Genomic DNA, 24802 nt, shown 5'->3' on the forward strand with positions numbered 1-24802 from the left:
GTGTTAATCACCTATTGTTGGCAAACACTTCGGCTCTGGTGCAACAGAGTGGAAACCGGGAAGAAATCAGTGTTGGTTTTTGTGTTGTTGGCAATTTGGTTTTCTTTATTTTTCTTTTTAAAGAGTACATTTTGTCAGTATTACTCTGTAAAAGTATTAGCAAAAATCTAATATTGCTTAACCTCTGTTGTTCAAAGCTGACACTAAACAGTGCTGCATTTAAAAAAGTCTAAACTTAATTTCACTGTGTGTCACCAACTATCTGTTATCTGAAGAACAACCAAACAAACATATTCTTTCTTTTGGTAAAGAAAATCAGAAATATCAAAGTATAAACACGCATCCCATGAAACAATACCTCACTATTCACATTTTAATGTGTTTATCATTTTTACATCAGTGTTGTGTTACATTCTTGTGGTGGGTGTGGGCCTTGGAGGGTTTTGGAACAACTTTTAAGGGCCTTAACCCTCTCATATAGAGAGAATTGTGGAGTTTTCTTTCATTGTTTTGACAAACATCGACATTTAATGATGTTACCTGCCAGTTAGAACAACACAAAATGACATGGTTACATTTATCTCTCAGATCAATGTCAGTGCCTCCCACAGAGTGGCCCACTGCCCACTTGGAGGTATTACATGTGGGCCTTGGACAGGAATGTCATTATTTATGACCATTCACTGGTAATTGGGATCCAGTTTCGAGGCTATTTAACTATTATTATTACAACAAAAAATGCCTGTCTGTATAAATAACATTAGAACTGTCCTGTGTAAATCAATAACTTGATATATATCTGCTCCTGGTCTCTCTCTTCTGTCTCTACCTCACTTCCCTCTTTCCCTTCTGTCCCCCCATTTTTCCTTGCACCCCAAGCCGTCGAGGCAGATGGCAGATCTCCACTCTCCTTGCTCATTGTGTAAAATATTGGGTTTCTCTTCTCTCTATAATATTGTAAAGGTTGTGTGTTTGGTGCTATACAAATAAAACTGAATTTAATTGAATTGAATTTTGAACACAAAGGGCTTTTCAGGTGTGGCCAAAATGTAATGGTGATTATTTATGACCATAACTTGGGACAAAATATTTCATTTTTAATGTTACTTCAGTGTTGTGCTACATGCGAAATGGCGCTAAATGTCAGTGGTCGCCTTTGAAGTTTTGCTGAGGTTTTAGAGTCACAAACCCTTGAAGTTCGGGAGTCAAGATATGATGGTTGTCACCACGACAACTACCCACTACCTATGTTTTTTTTGGCCGAAGACGGGAACTCGAATGTATCGTGAAAATTTCCCAGGACACCCTGAACGCACCATACTGTAGCGTGGCGAGGGCGGGCCCTGTGACGTAGAGCGGAGGCTTCGGCTGTTTATTGTTCCTTCGTCAGCATAGGCAACAGAAAAAATACAGGCTAACAGGCTGCACGCTACCTCCTCCACACGGTTCACGGTCGGTTTAACGAGAGTGTAACGGTCGAGACAGCTGAGTGTACCAAGCAGGGGCCATGGCGTACGCGTACCTCTTCAAATACATCATCATCGGAGACACGGGTAGGCTGCAGCAGCGACACAGCCACACACACACACACATACACTGGCAGCTAGCGAACGGCTAGTAGCTGTTAGCGGTTAGCTTAGCGGGGCATTTCCGCAGTGTTGGTCGGTCCAATGACGTGGTAAAAGCGGAGACAGTGGGAATGACAGCTCCAATTCTCCCCGCTATCGAACAAATACAATACTCAAAGTTCCGTGACAGTGGCATTGAATTGTACACACGCATTATGTCACGAGCTGACACGTATTTTTACTTAACCAAAGCACTTGTTGACAGTGATAAACACATTCTGGGCCTTTTGTCTGTACGTGTCCAGGGTGGGGGTGTTAGCCACAGTTAGCATAGCTCAAGCTAAGTGCCAAGCTAGCATTGGCCGTTAACTGAATATTAAACACACAAACAACCGTCACGACCGTATTTTAACAGGCCGGTGTGTCATCACACAGGAGACAGATAATCGTGACATCGGTATATTTTCACTGTGAGTGTTATTGTGAGGTAACATTAGCTGGACGTCTTGTACAAAAGGGCCAGAACGTGAAGCTGCTCAAGCCTCCGGTATTTCTTGAAATGGCGTTGGGTAGTTGTTGTTCCTGTTGCACGACTTGGCCCGTCTTCTGTTTTCATAACTATGTCAGGTTTTTGGTTTTCTCTCGCATGCTGGAAAGAGGATAGGAAAGCAGAAGTCAATGTTGTCATGTGTGTATTTTCAGCCAGTAGCTTTAATGATCGACCTGCTCTCTGTAGTGTGTAGCCTGTGTAGCAGGTGCATTTTCACCACTGCTGTATTACCATAAAGTAGTGCGTGTGTAAGAAGAAAACCCACTATCTTTATTGCAGGGTTCTCAAAGTCAGGTGACCTGGGGGCCACTGAATGTCCAGTCTGGTCAGGAGGGGACTGTAAAAAAGACAAACTTTTTTGGGGAAAAATCAGTCAGGGTGGTTGTTATGAGCTCAAAACTATCTGACAACATTTCATTGTGATATGGCAATAATGATAGTAATGACAGTATTCACAGAATGCCAAAATAAAAGTAAAAAATGTTACATTACATTACATTACATTACATTACATTACTACATTAGATAATGTAAAATGTAGTAAAAAATGTAAAATGTAAAACTTACTAAAACAATTATAGCTCGATATTGGGATAGATATGAAATAGATTTGAGGGGCAGCAAGTTTCTAGATCTCTGCTTTAAGCCTGCCCCACACTAGAGGATTTTTTCAAATCCGACTTGGGTTTTATAAACGTGGGAGAACACGAACACGAAATTTGTAACCAACACGTACTACACAATCCAGTCAAGACGCAGGACCATGCACTTGCCGTTTAATCAAACGGGGAATCTTCAGGGAGAAGATTCCAGGGATTTGGGGTCTTACAGAAACTTGTGTGATTTAACGTAACTTCAGAATATAAACAGACATGGAGGTGGACTGTTGGCATTGGCGGTTAATAGCTGTTGTGTGTGTATGTGATGTTTTGTGCTGAGAAACTCAAAAAACGGTGGATTAAGTTGTGGCTAAGAAGACTGAAGCAACTTGGTTTTTACAAGTTAAGGTTCTAATCAAAAGTATGCAACATCCTTTTTTTATGTGAGGAAAAAAGAGCCAACTATTTTGGGGGGAAAGCAGTCAAGGTGGATGATAGGAGCCGAAAACTACATCATAATACTCCATCATGATATCGCGATAATGATATTTGTGACAATATTTCAGAGACTGTCAAAATAATAGTGTTTATTTTATATAAGTTCACAATAAAAAAATATGAATGATGCAAAATGAAAATAAACAACATGGGAATTACAAAACATACAAAAATATGTTGGTATGTGCCGCATGTGGCCCGCGTGCCGTAAGTTTGAAACCTCTGCTTCATAGATATGGAGAGAATTGTGTTGCATGATGCATTTAATATAAGAAGCTAACACCAAACATGCACTTGTGTATGTTTGTAAGTAAAATCAAAAACAGTCATCACCATATTTTTTGTGTTTTTGCACGTTAGGGATTTTTGTTGACACCGAATACTGAAGAAAGATAATCCTTATGGCAGAAATGAAAGAATCTAATTCTAATAGGTGTACGTCATGCTCATGTGTGCATCTGTTTTAGATGATTACTGGTGGGCTACATGTTTACTCCAGTGATGTTGCAAAAGGGGTTCAAGTTTTGTCTGCTGAGGTTGTTTACCTCTGGTAGTGTTGCAGCCAAGATCCAAACCCGATTTACATTTGTGCTTACAATAAAAATATTCCAGCAGTGGCCCTGTATCCAAGTTTTTTTAGTCTATTTTTGACCCAGGCTCCTCCTGGAGATTCTTAGTATCAGCAAGACTCGGTGTATCAATCCCAGTTTTCCTATAAAGCATATCACACAGTTTAATCAAATTTTAAACAAGGAAAAAAATATAAATGTTAGTTTTATCCATACATAGCTGTTTAATAGACTTCTTTCACCACAATAAGCAATGTAGCTCCTTTTACATGGTTCTGTTTTGTTGCTGCTTCCCAACTATTGATATAATCATATTTATTTATCTCACAAAGTTGTTGTGGCTTTCTCATCAGTCCACACATACCTCCTTTCATCCCCTTGTTCCCCTTTTTTTTCTGGTGCAGGGAATTGTGTGAGCTTTATTTGCTTTTCCCATTGCATGTTTTTTTTAGAATTTTCTTAGGCTTTATTGATACTCCAACTGTTCCACCTCCCTTTAAGCAAATATGCAATATGTCAAAGTGTTTTTAAATTTTCTGGGTTTCTACTCTGGGTTTATTTAAGCACAATTTGGGAACACTGCAACACTGTGGTAAGAATGTAACCAAAGCTGGAAAATCCTACAGTTTCACGAGCAACAGTTCCTCGTGTACAGCTGTTGTTATCCCTTTAAATCCTTCTTACAAGCCTTGAGAAAAGTAAAAAAAAAAAAAAAAAAAGTAGAACCTTTTTTACTTGGCTGTAACTGAGGCTTTACAGTTGCATTACTGAGCAGATTGTTAGTTTTTTAAATGAGCAAGAAAAGCTAATCAGATTTAAAAAGAAAATCTTCTAATATTCCTATTGCTTGTTCAACTTCAAGTATTTATATGTCAATAATATAGGCTGTCAGCTTTTTAAAATATCGAGACCCAAAGGCTGCAGGCCTGCAAATATTTGAAGGATGTTTGTTAAAGGATGTTTTGCTAAAACTGGATTATATGACATGTGTCAACAAACGGTTACGCTGGTTGAAATTACACATGGAGATGCCATTATGATGACATAATTAAAACAGGAAAGTGGCCTAGAGAGTGGACATGTGGGTATTATTCTGGTCATCATGAGAAATTCTCTGGTGATAAACTGAGGGCTTGATAAACCTGCACAAGCAGTTAATCCTGTTCTGTGAGCAGTCCAGGTCCAGGACCTACCAACAGAAATTAAATGGTTAAAATTTGTTTTTTCAGTTTTTTATTTTCAGTAATAAAACTCAGTTTACTAATAATTATATTTAATAATATGTACAATTATTCCTAATTTGATTTGTTAGTGTCATTTTTATAGGTAAATATAGAAAATGGGAGTGGACCAAGGAAGTTGCCCTGTAGGACCCCACAGAATTACTTTGTCAGGACCTAGGTGTCCAAGTGGTCTATGGATGTAAAATGCTGTCCATATAAAATGTTCAGTTTGTGTCCCACTGGTGAAACGTTGTTGTTGTTTTTGTCCAGTGTTGCCCATAGTCATATAGGGATTTTGGTTCAGTCAAAGTGTCTTATTAAATACTTATTTATGTGATTAATATTGCAGTAATTTATTCTTAACCAAATACTTCCTTCTGTAATAAGGCACACAAACCTTCCGTCAGTTCCCCCCCCTTTGGCTTTCATTTAGGTCGAAGCTTTTACCTTGTTTCTCCCACTCAACGTCAATTTGAAGCCGTAACTGGTCATTGTGAGTTCCCGTGGTCAGGACTGGATAACGTGGATGAGTTTAATTGCAGCGTTTCAAACAGCAGTTAACTGTGGACTCATGATCGTACGAGTCCGAGCTTTGCGATGAGTAACGCACTGCTGTATGTCCACTAGAAGTCATATTGCATTTTTCACACATCCGAGGAAGCCATGTTCATTACTGCCCCATAAACTTGTTCACACACAAAGCATGTGACTGAACTATTTTCCTAAAAGATTTTTAACCTGTACTTTCTTCGGTCTCAACTGACATCTGCTGGTTGATTCAGTTTCTTTCCAAACTGACCAGTCCACTCCAGTAAAGAACAATTGACCAAACATTATATGATAAGATATATATATATATATTTTTTTTTTTTCTTTTGGAATCCCTGCTCTACAGTTTGCAATAAAATTAAAAAATAGACACAAAATATTACATAAAAAGTTCAGGAAAGAATTACAGGGTAATTATTGGGCTATATTTTTCTCTTAAGGCAGTGGCCTCAAGCCAGCCTGGCCACAAGCCTGTTTGGTAGAAAGATTAACTTAATCTTAAGAATAAATTTTTGTCTCTCACTATGCTGTAACCTCCAAAAATAGTCGGCGTATCAACAGAACACTACGAAACTCTGCTTTTATAGTCTACAAAGTTATATTAAGGCATGTTCACATAGTAGGGCTGCAAATAACAATAGTTTTTACTCAGTCTGCAGATTATTTTATCCATTAAACTATTCATCAAATCAACATTTGTTCCTAGAAGAACTTTTTTTTAAAGTGCCTTGCATTATCTCCTACCTCAGGTAACATCCTCATGATGTTTGTCTGATTAATTGCTCAAAACCCGAATATATATTCAGTGAACAAAAATTTTTTTTAAAAAGAGTCACAGTTTTTCTATATAATAATTGATTAACAAGTAATCAATTATTACAGTATTTCTGGCAATCAACCAATCAAATATGTTTTGGGCTCTGTAACAAGAAGCTTCAAATTAAGGTGAAAAGATCTCCGAGTTTGTTTAGATTCTATTGAACACATGACTTGCATTCATTATAGCGCTTGTACATTTCATATGGAGGATGTAGTTATGTGTTGCTCACAGCGTTAATCAGCACTGTGAGTGGGTGATGTGTTTGGTGAGCATTTTTCTACAAAGGAAGTTACGTTATGATGGAACCGTCTGTTTATAGTGGTGTGTCTGATTGTACATATATTTAATACAGCAAATGGAAGCAAAACTCCCTAATGCACTGGTAGTGGAAGAGTACTGTAAGCAGGTGTCTGTTGGTTGCATACATACGTGTGATAGAGGTGGCAATGATATGATTGCAACACCTCTGTACAGCTGCACTCCTTGTGATCCCTTTACTTCTCCACCCATCTGTTATGATCCTCATCACCATGCATTTCCTGCCTAGCAACGCCACTGCCTGGCTGTGGTAACCCTTGGAAACTAAGGAGGAGGAGGAGGAGGAGGACGACAACGACGACCATATCCCTGTCATTTTTCTGTCATTCAGTTTTTCTGGTCATCTAATTTGCTTTCTTTCCCCTTTGCTCTTCACATCAGCCAGGCTCTAAAATGTTAAGTAGTACAGTGCTAAAGTTGTAGACATGAGAACTAGGCCTGTTTCGGGAGTCCAATATAATTAGAATATTAACAAAATCAGTATGGCCCAGTGGACAGAACATATAACAACCATACTAGGTTAAAATGTAATAAAATTTTAATATATTAAAAATAATATGGAATTGGATGGGACTACAGAGGAAAATTGACAGCCCTAATGAATACAGGTCACCCACCTTTTTTGACTTGGTGATTGGATTGTTTTTCTTCCTGTTGAAGAACAGAAAAACACAAACATTTGTACGTGGCAACAAGACAAATTTTCACTTTAAAGAAGCTGAAACCAGAGTCTGTTTGCTTAAATTGTCTCCAGTGTGTCACATTAAGGAGGGCTCATTGGCATAAAACTGAATATATAATGATAACTAGCTATAATTGCTTCACATTTTGCTACTGTAGCCATAGAATAAACCTACTATATGCAAGGGTCTTGCATTACAGAGGCTGCCATCTTGTAAACGAAGGAGTCGTTTTGTTTTGTTGCATCATGAAGTCTCACATTAGACGTCAGTACATTATATTACACAATTCATCTGTGAGAACAGTGATTTTCTGCGGTCATTCATTAATAATGGTTGCCGATTTCTGTTCGTCATTACACATTCAACCCTTTTTCTTTAAAAGAATGTGTATTTCCTCATCACCTGTCCTGACTTTATTTACCTTGTAGGCTTGAACAATAGGAGCATTGTTATTGCAATTCGGTCTGCAATATAATCTTGTAGGGTTAATTGCTATAGAAGTGTCAAATATGGAATAAAAACATTGCAGCCTTTGACATCTGCTGGTTAAGTAGTTTCAAATTTCAAAATGATTTAGTCTGCCCTTTCCCTCAGAGCTTAAACTTTAGTTTGAAAATACAACCAGGACAAAACGATGGTACTAATCATGAACTTAAAATTTAATGTAATTATTTACGTTGAAGTATTCAATCTAGTAGTAGTAGAAGTATCCTATCTTTTGTGTAAGAGGCATTAAAAATACACATTTCACTTATGGTGATATTTAGGGCTGAAACAATCACTCGATTTATTTTATTTTTTGAATAAAGAAAATATTGTAACAATTATCTTTTTTGATCCAGTGAACCTGTGGACAATGTTGACATGCTGCATTTCCACTTAATTAAGTTTTGAGTCTAAAATTAAGTTTGCACTGCAGACATCATCTGACCCCGTAATCCAATGATTTGCTCCAGTTTTAACTGAATAAGCAGAACTAATAGAAACCAAACATTTGAAAGGGTGAATCTTGGCACGGCTGTAATCTCAGTCTGTGGGACATTCAGTCATACTTTTAACAGGATTGTTGATGAAGGGCAGATTGAGCAGTAACCCTTTGCAAAAACGTTGGCCTTGCACATGCGTCAAAGAAGCCAGCTACTGAATTAACGCTAACAGTTACCTCAGGTTAACTAATCTGACTCGCACTAGGTTTTGTCAAAGTAGAGTGGAAGCTCCCCTGCCAGGTTTATTTGAAGTGGACAATGACTCCAATATTTCCACGTAAAGCTAAAATCAATCATTTGTCAAGGACTATAATTACTGTCAGGCAATTGCAGCTTCCCACTGGGAAATGTCACTTTGAAACGGCACAGCACTGGGTTGGGTATTAACTGGTGGATGGATAAGGTTAGGGATAAAACTTAATTTAGGCTGTCCAAATGAATTAAAGTAAGTGCAGTGTCCTAGAATAGCTATGTAAACGTGTGTGTGTGTGTGTGTGTGTACATGAAATTTTCTGTATTATTCACTCATCAATGTTGTTTTTGCTTTTTTTTCCAGGTGTTGGGAAGTCATGTCTATTACTACAGTTCACAGACAAGAGGTTTCAGCCAGTTCACGACCTCACCATTGGTAAGAATACTTAAAAATTGCAAATATGTCAATGTTAAGTCAGTATAAGCTTTTATATTACTTTCAGACTGTATAGTTGACTGTTTAGATATTCTGTATAATTTTACCAACATCATTTGTTATTGAAATTTGTGTCAAACGACTGCTACAACACTGTAGTGTCATTTACTTTTGGAGTAATTAAGTTCTTCTGTAGAACTTAATTACTTAAGAGATAAGTTGTTTGCCTCCAACAAGGATTAAACACTTTGTCACCTGTGTATTTCATACCGGCACCTGAGGTTTTTACATTTCAATCCACTGGGTCCAGAAGACTTGTGTATTTGTATAGAACTTTACCTGCTTATATTACCGTCTTGTAAAAGCTTGACAAAATCCATCTTGATCTGTGAAGATGTTGCTGAGATATACACATCTGAACTTGGTAAATGTAAATTGTGAAATCCGGAATATGAGTGACACCTAAATGACATATAATGCGATGTTTGGTGATGTGATGAACGTTTAAGTCCTCAATATTTTTTTATTTCATCAATTGAATGAATTGAACAATCGACCAAAGTAAGAGATACAAAATAGTAATAACTGAAACATTGTCACTGAGATCAGTGGTGTTGTTTCTTCCTCAGATTAGTTTTGTTTCTGGCACGTTCATAACATAACAACAAACTCAGGTGTTTGGCATGTTCTATCAGGTTTAGACTTTAGTTTTATTGTGAAATGGGCTTTAGAGAAACTTTTCCAGTTTACCACAGGATACCGATTGTATTGCATTCTCTAAATCTAACAGTTATTTGGTGGTTGATGTGTCTCTGTCTCTATAGGTGTGGAGTTTGGAGCGAGGATGATCACTATAGATGGCAAACAGATCAAACTGCAGATCTGGGATACGGTAATAAAGCCCTTGTACATACACTCTATATATTATCTATTTGTCCCAGGGTGGTGTTTTTTGTTCTGTTTCTTTCAATTAATTTAATTGAAATGGTAATAAGAGAGAATCTGAGATCAACTGCAGCATTGTGATTGTCGTTTTTTTTAAAGATGTGCAAGTAGACATTATCGAGCATTTAAATGACTTTCCAAAAAACACACACTGAAAGGAGCCGTACTTGCTGCATCAGTGAGCAGGATTCAGTGTCACATGACCACTAGTGGGCCTGCATGATCACATGACCTCTCGCGAGCATCCTCCCTGCCACATAGGTTATGCTAATAGGGGGAAACTATGGAGACACCAGCTCCTACAACTAAGTCTTTGAAATTGTTTTATTTGCGCTTGCTTGTTTTCTGCACAATTTACCTTTCACTACAGAACATCTGAATGTTTACTCAGAGTTCAGTGTTTCTACACTGTAGTTCAGTTATAAGTCCTTGAATTTGTACATTGATATAATTATTAATATTAAATATTAAAATCAAAATTTTAAAGGATATCGACTAACTATTGTTATCGAAATCCCAAAAATAATATAATTTTTAATAATAATAATTTTTTTGCCCATTACCTAATTTCAAATAATCACCCAACACCCGAGCATCTACACCTGTTGTTGATATTTACACAAATATGGGTGTAAGATTTATTTAACATGGGTGAAGCAAAAGTGGCTAAAAAAGGGCAAGGATAAAGTGGTGGAAAATGGATGGATGGATGTTTCTGCCATAGCAAGAAATGCTCCTTTGTGGTGTTGTGTGCCTGTAGTAGACCAGTTTACCAGCAGGCGGAGCCACAGCTCCATGTAAAAATGCTGCATTACAGATGACAGTGCTGATCAGTGATGTCAGTCCTTACTGTTACGGACCGCAGGTTTTCTATCCTTCCCGTAAAATAATCTCACTCACTGTGGAGCTGCTATTAAATTTGACACATTAAGATGGTTAAATGACGACCAGCAGCAGATGACGATGACTGGCCTCACGATACACCACCACTACCAAATGGTTAATAAGACCAGTTGGATGATTGTGTAGGCAGAACTTGCTGTATGAGCAAGTGTGTGTATGTGTGTGTTTCCTTCTACACACAAACATGAAGGCCAGATGGCAGACAGACTCAGCGATCCCTCTCTTTCACCCTTATTTATCATTTATTCACTAATAGCATTACCGGCTGGTTGACTGCCTCCTCCTAACTGACTGACTGAAAGACTGACTGTTCTGGTGGCCATGTAAGTTGGTGTTTGGTTCCCTGGTTGGCCTTTTGACTGGTTCTCTGGCACAATAATGTCAATAGGCCTTAACTGACTTAAGACCATGGTTCTCAAACTGTGGTATGTGTATGTCCAGTGGTACACAAGCTTCCTCTGCTGTTGTACTGTATATACTGGGGGTATGTGATTGGAGTGAAGCTGAGGAATTTTGACCAAAGTGTGTAGAAAATGAAACAAATAATGATTATGAGAGTCACCTTATCTCTCACTCCATCTTGATCTAATTTCAACATATCAGTGTGTGTGAAGTATATGTGAGGAAGAGGAGGATGGTGAGAGAGCAAATGATCTTACTGGGAATAAATCTGCCTCCTGTGAAAAGTCCATAGCTGGCTTTGCTCGACCTATTCACACCACCGTATTCTAACGTTGGTGATAATGGTGTTACTTTGAGAGCTCATATTCCAGAGAAAGACTTGGCATTTTAACTCCATATCAGAAACACGTAGTGACATAAGCACATATCACCGTACTACTTATTATTACCAATAGTTGTTTGTTTAGTTGGCGAAAGTACTACGAACAAAAAAAAAGTCAAAGGGTTTTATTTTGTCAGTTTAACAACACGTGTCGATGAAAAGTCTGTGTTAATATAGCTTTTCTTACACAGCTAGTAGTCAAACTATGACTGATGAGATCCTACTGCGTCATTGTTTTCAAAAGTCTCCGGTTTGGCTGGTTCATACTAAAACACAGACCTTGACTTTTCAAAATAAAATAGAACCAGCAGCTTTTTTTAGACTTGTTTGTTTTGGGAGCTCTAAAACGCAGGTGTAGTGTTGACACCGGGCATAACCGAAGTATAATTTATGCATTTTGTTGTATGGCTGCAGCCTTAGTCACTGACTGGTTGTCTGACTAAGTGACTGACCACTTTACCCAGCAGTTGAGTGGCTTCCTCGGTGACAAACTCGCAGCCTGGTCCACTGACTCGCTGAATGAGTCACCGGCCAACTGCTTCTAAAGTGACTGACTGACTTTTCAGATGAGGTCAGAGCAGTGTAGGCCTGCAGCTGCCAGGATAGAGCGCTGTTTTGTTTTCTGCCCCAGCTTGAACGAAACACAGACAACATTGTTACAGTACGTCAGTTGGAGACAGAGGATGAATGGACATGTGAAGGGGGGGTGGTAAGAATTCTAGATGGTGAAAGGGGTGATAGAATGAGGGAAAACCCACGACTTAATGGAAAGAGAATGAAAAGATGAGGAGGTGCTCGAGGTATGATAATGAGGGATGAGGAACTGAATGTTCAAGATGACCTAAAGAGTGAGATTGACGGTCGTATGTCATTGCAGGTTTAATTTGTGTACAGTGTGGCCTGCCATGTTGTTCATAATTACGGAAGTAGGAGAAGTAGACGCAACGCAGAGAGAATGAAGGGATTTGTGACAGAGATGGAGAAAGAGAGAACTCCATTGTATCCAGTTACAGGCTCTTCTCTGTCCTGCCCTCTCTCCAGCTGACTGAAAGTCCGGAGCTGGACTCTACCAGATAATAGGACATGTATCTGGCTACACCACCAGTCCAATGCATGTAGACCACCAGAGAGTGGGACAGTGTTCATGTTTTAGGACAGAAAGATCAGAGCCGTGAATCCTGCGGTTCCATATTTGTCCATGGTCAGTTAAATTATTAAAATTTCAATTTCTGTTAATTAATATATGTATGTGTTTCTGCAGGCTGGTCAGGAGTCGTTCCGGTCCATCACCAGGTCTTACTACAGAGGAGCAGCAGGAGCGCTGCTAGTCTATGACATCACAAGGTATGAGCAAATCAGATGTGCCCCCACATATGAGCCCCCTTCCTTTTAGATGGAAAACTCAACTTCTGAAGATGTTGTGACCTGGATGTCTGAGAACCATCACAGACACTTTTTGAGATGTAGCAATGATCATAACATTTCACCAAAGTAAAATATATAATTTGATTGAAATTGCAGGTGCAATTTAAATATGAAACCAAAAAAGTAAAAAATAGTCCACAGATTTACGTCCTGGCTTTTAAGGATAAAAGAAAGTAACACAGAACCAGATGGAATTGTTTATTTTCAAATAAAGGAAGGCTAAATTTAACTAAGAGGAGGGGAACGGGGCAGGTGGATGCTATGTTAAATCCTATAATGATCATAACAAAAAGAAAACTAACCAGGAGCGTTTACTTTGTTTTCACCAAAATAAACCGACATTTAAAATGAAAATGTTGGTGTAACTAAACATAAAACTCTCTCAGTTTGTGGAACTATTGCCTGGTACCGTGCAAAAGCACCTACTATATGCTTAACAAAGCCACAATAGGAATTTGTACTAGTTCACAAACTAGACTGTATGAGGCAGGTAATGTGCTGAGGTTCTTGGCTGGCTCATATCTTAGGATTCTGGCTTCAGTGGTTCTTGAATGAGTAATAATAACAGTGCTACATGTTGATGTTGAGCGTAGATGCTGCCTTATTGGTGACATGTTAACACTGAATAAAGGACACCAGGGTTTCTGAAACTACAGACCCTCGTACCCACAACATATATTGAAAGCACTATTAAAAATAATGGCAAATTTAATTAAAAAAGTAATTTTGAAGTCTGTAATCATGGGCTTTAGGGCTCATCCTGTGCTTAGTTCTGTGGAGTTGGTCTAAAATGTGAGTCAAACTCTGTTGTTGCCTGGCTAACTTTTTGGCAAACCGTTGACACACACCACCAAGCAGACTTTGTCAGATTCAGCACTAATAAATGTCAAATATGAGCCTCATGGTGGAGCTGAAGGAAGTGGAGCACGTCAAAGGATTAGTGAAGCCTCTGCTCACCCACATTGTTTTTCTCTGATTAGGCCTCTACTACGCGGACAAATAGTATTTATTTGGGACGACTTGTTGACCTGATTCATAGTGTCACCTATTTTCAGCCACACTTATTAATAAAAATGTGAATGTGCAGAGGAGGGGCGGTCATTAGCCTCCATCATCTGGACTGCAAGAGGGTACATCAGTGATTTATGCCTTGAAAAGCAGCATGCAGGCTCAGAAAATGTACTGCCTTTTTAAAAGAAAATCCACACTAGCATTTGCTTCGTGCCTCCACCAACGTGACGTACAACAAAATATATTGATCTTTGTAGCTGTGATTGACATGAAATTTGTTATTGATTTGTTATTGATCCCCCCCCCCCCCCACACACACACACACACAGCTGAATTCCCAAGGATTTCTGTGACCCCTGCGACTCTTTTGTGCTGCACTGTCAAACATTAGGTCAAAATTAATTTACCATTAGCCTGCTGCTGCTGCTGCTTCTTCTTCTTCTACTCTAAGCTAAAAACCAGATGTTGACACATTTCCTGGCCTGCGTGTATTCATGCTCTGGGGTTCTTGGTCCTGAACTGCTCTGTAAATACAGTCGGCTGATTTACCAGCATTTTCAGTGCTGCACAGAAGGCAGAGGGGAATTTAAAGCCTCCAGGGGCCACCAGGGGGAATCGGACATAATACCTCCAGCTTGACGGAAATGAGAGAAGCACAAGGAAAAAGCCTGTGTGAACTGTCATGAGCTGTAAACTTCACTGTACTACAAAGAAATTGTGCTAAATGGGACAGAGTTTCATGACATCAGAGTTTGTTTATTAGGTCTGACACAGGGGTGATTTTATGATGTATTACCGGGCTATTATTAGCAAGGCAGCTACAACCCCGTAACCATGAATGTTGTACATTTTTCATAGGTTTAAATACAACTCTCAACTACTGTCAAGAACATTTCCATATCTATACACTGCATTAAAGAAATAGTGCAGGATCATGCCATGAAATATCACATTATTTTAGTGTGTAACTATTTTTTTGTATTTGTTTTTCAACCTTTTAGGTGTAATTGTTCTGAATTCATTGTCATTGTAATTGTATTATACAGTATATTGGAATATAAAACATTTCAGCTGTGTGCTGGTGGCCCACATACTGAACACGTATCCATCACAGGTTTAATCCAACATGGAAACATCTCTGCTCGTATTTTATGTCTCTTAAAGAAAAACAAAACTGTTTGTTCAAATGTCTGTGAGAATGGTTTTAAATTATGAAAGAGGAAGTAACATGCACACCAATTTCCCTCTTTAGAAGGGGAAGTGGTTTGTGTGTGTTTATGTTTGAGTGATGGTGACATGATCTGTGTTTTATTTGTGATGATGTCCGTCGAGTCAAACCAGAAATCTGTGCTTGTTTTTAACAGAAGGGACACCTTCAACCACTTGACGACTTGGTTAGAGGACGCTCGCCAACATTCCAACTCAAATATGGTCATCATGCTCATTGGCAACAAGAGGTAAAAATGCCTTTTGTTGCAAAAGAATGTCTTTCCACAATGAGGGCTGCATGACAGAGGATTTAACCAGCAACAATTTAGCCAGTGCTCAAAATAAAGACGCGCCACAGTAATTTAAGTGATCAAATCAAAAACAGGAACTCAAATTTTCAGTAAACCTGTTCTCTGAAACTGAGACTATACATTATAAACCTGTGGTGTGTCAAATGAGGGCTGCTGTTCTCTGCTTCTCCAGGCTCCTTCAGAGAGAATTCACTGTTTGTACACTTCACTGTTGAAGGTGAACCTGTGGTTTTACTTTGTCATTTTGGGCTGTTTAGAATGAAGGTAAATTCATCCATTTCAAATGAAATCGCACAGAGCACGACCGGTGCAAAAAATGTTTTGTATTTCTCAGGTGATTGTAACTTTGCTTTAGTATGTGTGTCAACACTAATAGTTTATACATATGTCGATGCAACCACAGAATAACTAATACGGCTTTTTGAATATTAATTCAAACTACCAGGTAAAAGGATTAGGGTTAGACCTTTTTATAGGAATAATGTTAAGAGAGTTGATTTATAAAATGTATATTACAGAACCTTTTTCTGATCCTGACTCGTCCTGTACAAATGTTTGTTTTTAGTGACCTGGAGTCGAGGAGAGAGGTGAAGAAGGAGGAAGGTGAAGCATTTGCCAGAGAACACGGCCTCATATTCATGGAGACCTCAGCCAAGACTGCCTCTAATGTAGAGGAGGTAATAACACACACACACACACACTCACTGGAGGTTACACACGTTTTTATCTTAGTTTTCAGAATCCACTTCACATTGTAACTTCCAGTCTTTAAGATTCAGGTGAAATTATCTCCATTTGTCTGACATGGAGTGTAAAATATTTATACTGTATAGTGTTTTTTAAGGTGTTTTTAGGGTTTTTAAGCTGACCCCTACATGCTTGAAAGGAAAGGGTGAGGTGGGAGATATTCGTCAGTAATGTGCAACTAAATCCTACGTACTGTACATTGTAATGCATTTAAAGTGTCAGGTGGAGGAAAAGAAAAACATTCTGGTGTCAACAACCCTTGCAATACTGTTATGAAATTTAATTTAGACCATTGTACCAACCTGCCTACCTGCAATGTTTTCTGCAAGTGATCCACATCAGCCTCTCTTATTTGTCTGGCAGAGTGTATTTTTGAATTTATAGGGCGGCGTTTTGAGGAGTGAGCACCCAGATCATCCTTTTCCTGACTCCTCCTAGATCAGATTTCCAACATATAACTTTATAAAGTTTTTTTAGGAATGAATTATGGGTTATTATAGCTGTAAGACTGCAGTTTACATCTAAACTATAATCTACTCGCTGTAGGCGAACACTAATGCTAGGTCGCCTCTTAATCTTCTTTTATTGGGAGAAGGGCCAAAACCAGAATTTCACACACATTAGCTGATGTTTCACAGATATCAGTGCTGACATCTGTATCTGTGGTTAGCCATCTATTTGTTTAGAGCACAATACAAGCATAGAATGAATTCTCCAAAGACTATAATACTAAATACATCTTTGAATATGCAATGATTGATGTTGGGGAGAGTTGATAATCCTCAAACCCTCTGGAGGCTTTGATGATGTTTTGTCTTCTGTAAATTGATGGATGTTGATGGATAGTTTGTTTGATACAGTTTGTTTCACATCCATTATCTGTTCTGGCTCTGTATTAAAGGTCCGCTATGTAGTATTTAGCCTTACAAGATATCGGGGGAAACTAATTTGAACTCTAAATGTAGAGTAGAGAACTGTTGTGTTGAGCAGAGAGTGACCACCAGAGCTGCTCTGTTTGTAAACATGCTGCGTTCAAATGTGGGCGTTTACCATGTTCACAGCACAAACCCACTCCAACATTGTCCCGTCATATTCACAGTCTGTTAACCCTCACGATTTCTGAAAGCTAAGAGTTCATATTATACAACTTAACCAGATTGCTATCATGGGCTCCACATGAATATGACACTATATGGCTTTAATTTAATAGAAGGCCTCTCTCATGGACTCGTATGTCGATGTATGCTCACATAATTAGGGCTGCAGTGATTAACCAATAATCGGCCCATGTCCTCTCAGACTCTGCAGGGCTCAAGGTCTTGAAGAACTGTAGGCAATAATGTTAGTTTTTGTGAAAGACAAAATACATGCTCCTGGATTCCTAGGTGTGTGGATTACGCCAGAAATATCAGTCGGTTAATATCATCGTCTTGGTGAGTTAATATCATCGTCTTGGTGAGTGAACAATGAAGCTTCACTCAAGCTTGTTCTCTTATCCTTCTGTCTAAACTACTGTCGCTTTCAACCTTGTGTCTGTATGACGTCGTCTGGAGCAAACCTCCTGTTGACTCCACCGTTTACCTGTAGTGTCCGTCGCAGCGTGGCACGCCGGAGCCAAACGTCACCGGCTCCACATTTAGCATCATGACCCACGGTTAGCAGAGGGAGCACAGTGCTCCGCCTCTCGCAGAGACACACCCCTGGTGTTGTTGTGGGTAATGAATGCATGCTGTTGTCCTCTGGGACCCCTTTCTCACTTATCCAGTCACATAAATAATCCCATTCTACACAGCACAGCATGCTAGCCAAGGGCTCTCTCTCTCTCTCTCTCTCTCTCTCTCTCTCTCTCACTCTCTCTCTCTCACTCTCTCTCTCTCTCTCTCTCTCTCGCTCTCTCTCTCTCTCTCTCTCTCTCTCTCTCTCTCTCTCTCTCCCTCTCTCTCTCTCTCTCTCTGTGAGTGTGTGTATGTGTATGTGTTTAGACTTTTTTTCTAGCCTCTTGCCTGGCCTATATCATGTGAAATCACACCCCCATACACTGCAGCTCTGGGGTTAAGATGGGGGGGGTGAGTGTGTGTGTGTGTGTGTGTGTGTGTGTGTGTGTGTGTGTGTGTGTGTGTGTGTGTGTGTGGTATGATTAATTTGTCTCATTAGTGTCCTCTGAATCCTCTTGATACAGCCTCTCTCCTCCCTTCCCCTCATCTCTCGACACTCCATCCCTCCTCATCCCTTGACGTCCATCATTTGCTCTTTAGCTCCCCCTCCTCCCGTTCTCCGTCTCCATCCATTTCCTCCTCCCAGAGCTGAACCAACGTGTCTCCCTCCTGTTCCTCCCCCATGTCTTCCTGCCCACTTCCATTCATTTCTCTCTTCATCTCCCCCTCCTCCACCTCTTGCCCCCTCTTATCCATCATCCCCCCCACACACACACTTCTCCAGTGGTAAATCAACCAGTTATGGTTCATACATATTCATAACCTCCACCCCACATCCAACGACATCCAGCAGCCAATCAGTGGGCTGCTTTTGTCATGAGGCTCTGTGGGTGGACACTCGGGCTGAGGGGATGGTCTTCAGAGAGAGAGAGATTCCTTAAAGCAGCGTGTCATCATCTCATCATCTCATGCCTTCTTTCTTCCATATTTCCTCAAGCCACTATTCTCATCCTCTGCTTTTTATCTCTCCGTAGTCCTTCTCTTTTCTTGTTTTGTACCATTTCATTTCATCCTCCCTCAACTTTTTACTATTCCGCAAGTTAAATATAATTTCGGTTTTCTGTAAAATGTCTCACTATCACCTGTTCACCTCAATCTCTCTTGTTTCTACCCATTGTTACAAGTAGATTATTATTTCATTAATTAGCCATTTAGCACATTTTTATTCTCTGGAAATTAATAAACCCTGCTCAAACAATTTATTTTTTTTTTTTTCACCCCAACATTTGTTTTTTTGAATTTCTTTATACATGTATAGTTTTATCATTGTTTTTGTTGCACTGCAGTGAAGACACAAAAAGCAGTTTGGAGAAATAGGAATGAATGATGAACGTTTGAGTGATCAGGTAGTTGTTGTTTTTAAAGCATCATATATCAGCCATGAGCTTCACTGATTTCAACCATATCAGTTTTCCTCGAGTACAAACATCTGAACTTAATATTTAACGAACTCCGTAAACTAAGTGTCTGGGGGCCATGAAGCAGTTGAGGGTGCAGTGATAGGAAGGAAGGAAGGAAGGAAGTAGGACAGAGTGAGGACAAGAGTCTATTTCCGACAGGAGAGAAGTTCAGGTCGTGTCTTCGCATCTACTCGCATAAAGCAGTTCTGCAGGATCTGTGTTCCATAATCTGAAATGATTGTGTTCTTGTATTTGTTGACTCTTTAGGACCTTGAGGCATAAACACTGACCCTGTCAGGACCATTTGTTTTCATGCAGACCAAAACTTGGTCCTCGTGAGACAGAGAGTCTGTCCTGAGGAACTGTTTTAGGGTTAGGTTTAGGGTTGGGTTAGGCATTTTCTTGTGATGGTTGAGGTTAAGATAAGGGCCCTCTGCAATGCCTTATGTGTCTGAGGGTCCTCACTGAATGCTGTGTAAACGTGACTGTGTGTGTGCTGTGCATCATCTAGCCCTCAGCTATTACCATGTAAATCCCAACATCAGCCTTTTAAGCAGAAAATACCGTTTTACTTAAGTCGGTTGTTCCTACTTGACAGGAATTTTTAATAATTTCAAGATTGTAAGTATGTATTAAGTATGCATGTTTTAAGTTTATAATTATTGTTATATAAAAATTATTTGGCTTTCGTGACCTTTCATACATATTTTAGATCTTCGGCAGCTCAAATGAACCGGCACATTTCTGTGTTTGAGCGGAGAAGACCTCGGTTTGTTGCAATCTGCACTGTCACCATGAGATGTCACTAATTCTTACACATGGACCTTTAATGATGTAGCACAATGCAATGGCAACAAAGTGTTCTTGAATGTTTAATCTTCAAACCTGTTGATGAAACACTGCATGAGTATGTTTACAAATGTGAATTTTATCATTCCTTCTGTTTCAGGCTTTCATCAACACAGCCAAGGAGATCTATGAGAAGATTCAGGAAGGAGTGTTTGATATCAACAATGAGGTGAGATGCATTGTTCCCTCCCCCTTTTTCCTTCCTCCACTCACCCGTCCATTTTTTTGCTCCCTTTTTTGAGGTGATCTTCTCCTCCCTTGCAGTCTTTGTTCCCGTCTTTCTCTTCTGTGTTGTTTTTTCAGCAGTGTGTGTGGTTTGCCACGCTCCTTTTCTTCTCAAAAAGAGGGGGGGAAACCCCTCCTTTCTGCTTCTATTGACTCCAGCCATGCAAATCTCCCTCCTCTCACCTGCTTTATTTTCCACACTCCACACAATCTCTCTTCTTTTCTTTTTTTTTCACTCACTCACTCTCTCTGCTTCTGCCAGCTCATAAATTCCACACATCCCACAAGGTCTCAGTCATTTGGTAAGAAAACAAACAAGTCAGCCAGTCAGTCTGTCTGTGAGCTGTCTGTCCAACCAGTCAGTAAGTTTGCTATGCAGTTAACCAGATGGTTATCATCTTAGTGAAACAGCCTTGCAGACAGGAAAGTCGTGTCAGCACGTCACAGCCGCGGTCACACTGCTGCCACTTTACGTCGACTGAATCCAAAACTGTAGATGAGGTGTGAAAAATGTCCGTGTTTACGTTTTCTAGTACTTTTCCATAAAGATAACAACCTGTCGATTCTTGTCGGACTAACAGGGTTCCCACGAGTCCTGTCTCATGCCCTGCGTTGCTTGATGTACATAAACTAGGCCTACGCAGAACAAACATTGAGTCGTAATTACCAGTGGTGTTGTGGACACTGTCCACTGTCTCTCTCCGCCATTGACGTGAGATTCCGTGCAGAACGACGAGCGAGTAACGTTAAGCAAGAGAGAGCAAATGACGACGTGATGCCTCGAACATGAAAATTCCAACATCCAAGTTGTCCTCCCAGCACATTTGGCCCTTGAATTTGAGGGAATTGGTCATGGAAAGTTCTTGAATTTGATGTTAATCAAGGTGTTGGGCACTGTGTAACCAACAACTGAGGTCTCTGGTTTCCATTTTCTGCTGAACAAGCTAAATTAATGATTTCATCACCGCTCATAAATACCACTCGGCGGTCAGCTCCCAACAGAGGAAGTCATAATAATTGATTAGCATCCTGCATCGTTTCCTGTCCGACCGCCCTGAAGACGCTTCTTGGAGATGATGTTAACACGAGACGTCAGAATGTTCAGGCAAGTCGTGATCGATCGCGTCATAAAAACTCGTGCTGGCAACATGAGAATTAAAGCCTTGTGTCTCAATCCTGTCCTGCATGTTTGAGATGTTTACCTGCTTTAACACACCTCATTCAAACGGTGAGCTCATCATCATTACATGTCATGTCATCATCAATCTCTGGTCGAGAGAAAAAAAGTCCCACATTTACTGACTTGAATCATCAGTTTCTTTGTTCCATATAACAAAGAAATCATGAAAAGTGAGTCATTTTGGTTTGTGATCATCGTCATTACCTGGTTTGGTCAACACTGATCAACATTTTTCAACATTTAAAACAAGTACTCGATTCATCTGTCGAGTACTTGACAAACTGTATATATTCTGAGCCTGTAACACATGGAGCAGTGTTTTCATTTAGTTTTAGTCAACTAAATTTGATCATATTTTAACCAACTAAATCTATAGTGATCAGTCTTGGATCACTTCTTATTATTCCTCTCTTCTGATTCTTCGTGCCGCTCTAGCATTTCCATTTTGTTTTTATTCGTTGACAAAAGTGTCGGTAAATATCGTCGGCCAAAAGAAGTCATTTTTACGTCATAGTTTCGTCGACGAAATCAACGCTGACACGGAGCATAGACACTGGCAAAATGTCAGCACGTGTTTACACACACACACACAGGTTTTCAGTTTACAAACACAACTGTGTGTACATGTGTGGTCACATTTACATGGTCATATATCTCAGTGCTGATCCATCCAGTCACGCCGAGGATAGCTATAGACGGCGAGTGTGTGTGAGTGTGTGTGTGTGCGCGGGCCAGCCAGTGTTTTTGTTCTTCATACATAAACGTACGATGAAGTAAAAGCAGGCCAGCTGGCCAAACCACATCAGCTGACTGGCTGAGAGGAAGGGAAGCCCCGCCAGAAATGTTGGCAAGCACTATGAGAAAACACTCTCACACACACACACGCTTTCTCAGACACACACATACTCAGACACACACACACACATGGCCTGAGCTCAATAAATGTGATTTAAAGGCATACAGTGTTTCCCAGAGGCGCTACTGCTGCTGAGTGTAGGAAGGGGAGTGAAACAGAGAGAGAGAGAGAAAGATAAATATACACAGAGAGAGAGAGAGAAAGTGTGTGTGTGTGTGTGTGGGGGGGGGGGCTGAAGCTGACTGTGCTATAGCCACACACACACACTGAGAGAGAGAGAGTTTAAGGGATAAAAGAACTATGTGTCCCCCACCCACTCGCCTGCCTGTCTCTCTCTCTGTCTCTGTGTAAGTGCTTGTCTTTTTTCTCTCGTGTGCTTTTGTGTTTCTTCTTCCTCAGCCTTTGTGCACAGCAGCAGCACCTGTTGCCTCCTCTGTGATGTGATCTAATAAAAGCACCTACAGACACACTGTGCCGTGTTTATCTCACCATGAAAGCAACGACACACACACACACACACACACGTGTGCGCGCGTGTGCAAACGCCCCTCATTGTTTTTCTTAATTAAGTCGGTGAAAATGTGACGGTGATTTTCCTGTCATAATAATTTGAGGTTAGTCTTTCTCAGGTGAGGGCATAGCGTTGGAGGATCTACTGACGACGTGTATTGAATTTCAGATAACGTAAATGTTCCTCTAATTAATAACGATGTTGGTGTCAAATTAGCAGCTAAAATTGATGAACAAAAGGGGAATTTTGTAAATGAACAGTTAAGGGAGCGATTAATAGCCCATTCACACTGTTCACACAATCTTAACCTGTTGATTATTTTCCAAGTACATGTTTGGTCCATAAAATGTCAGAAAATATGAAATGATGTTCTGAAACGTCTCGTTTTGTCCGCTAACGATTCACCTAATGAGAATATTTGACCTGAATATATCTGATTAGATTTTTTACTGTTTTACAGTTGTTTATTGTGTTGTGTTTTTTACTTTGTAAAACACTTGGGTCAACCTTGGTTGTTATTTGAATGTGCTTTATCGATACATTTATGTGCAACGTTCTGTGTCGTCACATGGACAAAAGTGGTTGTAATGCGGAGGCTGCTACGAGAATACGAAAATCACGTAAGACGATCCGTCGTCTCGTGACGCGTTGTCATCGCGTTCTCGCGCAAGTTTAGTATTGAAATGTAAAGACAACACAGAACACTTTTTAGAAGTGGAGCTGAGCTTCTCTTGTCCTCAGAGAAATCACCACTGACTCGTGATGAGTGTGTTGTTTTTAACCTGGATTCTCTTCCTTTGCTTGTGTCTCCTCATCCACAGGCTAATGGTATTAAGATTGGACCCCAGCACCCGACCACCAACTCCACACTGTCTGGTAGTCAGGGAGGCCAACAGGCTGGAGGAGGCTGCTGCTGAACCCCCAAACATACACACACACACACACACACACACACACACCTCCTCCTCTTCTGTCCTCAACCCTTCCTCCTCCTCTTCTTCCTCGCTCTCTCTCTCTCCAAACCCTTCCTTGCATTTCTACAGAACTGTCCAGGCTCTTAAACAGTTTGTTAACCTCTCTCTCTCTCTCTCTCTGTCTCTCTCTGTCAGCCATGTCCTTCTATAGTCACATGATCATACCTGACGGTGTAGAGGCTGCATTGAAATAAATCATCCCGACATGTCTACGAGAGTCCGCTTCAATCGCAGATAAAAAACCACCAAGTTCAAAGTTCAGTAGTTCCATCTTTTTTTCTTTTCTTTCATTTTTGTTTTTTAAAGTTGGATAAACCGGTTTTAATATTTTATTTTATTTCAAAAAACATCCACACATCTTAATCAATGAGGTTGTTGTTGGGATAATTTAGTACCTCTGAATCATTTAAAAAAAACAAGAAAACTATATATTTTCAGTACCAGTGAGTTGCCGTCGTCCAGGTGGAGACAGGATTGTAGAGATTAAAACACACACACACAGACACACACAGACACACACTCACTTAACCGCTGACGTTATGGAATAACTCCGTGTCACGTCTGTACACGTTTGTACACGTTTGTACACGTTTGAAAAGAAAAGGACACGGCGCATCGACTGCGGGACGTGTCCCTGCACGTCCACTCCGTTCTCATGCTGTGCCCCGTCTGTGTGTGTGTGTGTGTGTGTGTGTGAGTGTGTGAGAGTGTGAGAGAGCAGGGATGATATATGTATTCCAGTAAGTCAGTAAGTGTAACATGAAGG

The 24802-nt window shown here is 40.0% G+C and overlaps 1 protein-coding gene across 1 annotated transcript; it reads left to right on the forward strand.

The window, feature by feature from the left end:
- Window positions 1–1338: 1338 nt before the first annotated feature.
- On the forward strand, window positions 1339–24620 carry rab2a (RAB2A, member RAS oncogene family). Its single transcript, XM_058632946.1, has 8 exons — window positions 1339–1553; window positions 8920–8991; window positions 9816–9883; window positions 12885–12967; window positions 15424–15516; window positions 16145–16256; window positions 20391–20459; window positions 23884–24620. The coding sequence occupies exons 1-8, from the start codon at window positions 1508–1510 to the stop codon at window positions 23977–23979; spliced, it is 639 nt and encodes a 212-aa protein (XP_058488929.1). The 5' UTR covers window positions 1339–1507; the 3' UTR covers window positions 23980–24620.
- The last annotated feature ends 182 nt before the right edge of the window (window positions 24621–24802 follow it).

Source organism: Solea solea, chromosome 1 (genome assembly GCF_958295425.1).
Source record: "Solea solea chromosome 1, fSolSol10.1, whole genome shotgun sequence".
NCBI lineage: Eukaryota > Metazoa > Chordata > Actinopteri > Pleuronectiformes > Soleidae > Solea > Solea solea.

What these genes read in the sequence shown, in the direction of transcription:
- rab2a (XM_058632946.1), top strand. Translation starts at nt 1,508, where the DNA reads ATGGCGTACGCGTACCTCTTCAAATACATCATCATCGGAGACACGG. An exon ending in ATGCTCATTGGCAACAAGAG is followed by an intron (nt 15,517 to 16,144) that starts GTAAAAATGCCT and finishes GTTTGTTTTTAG; the next exon opens with TGACCTGGAGTCGAGGAGAG. An exon ending in TGTTTGATATCAACAATGAG is followed by an intron (nt 20,460 to 23,883) that starts GTGAGATGCATT and finishes CCTCATCCACAG; the next exon opens with GCTAATGGTATTAAGATTGG.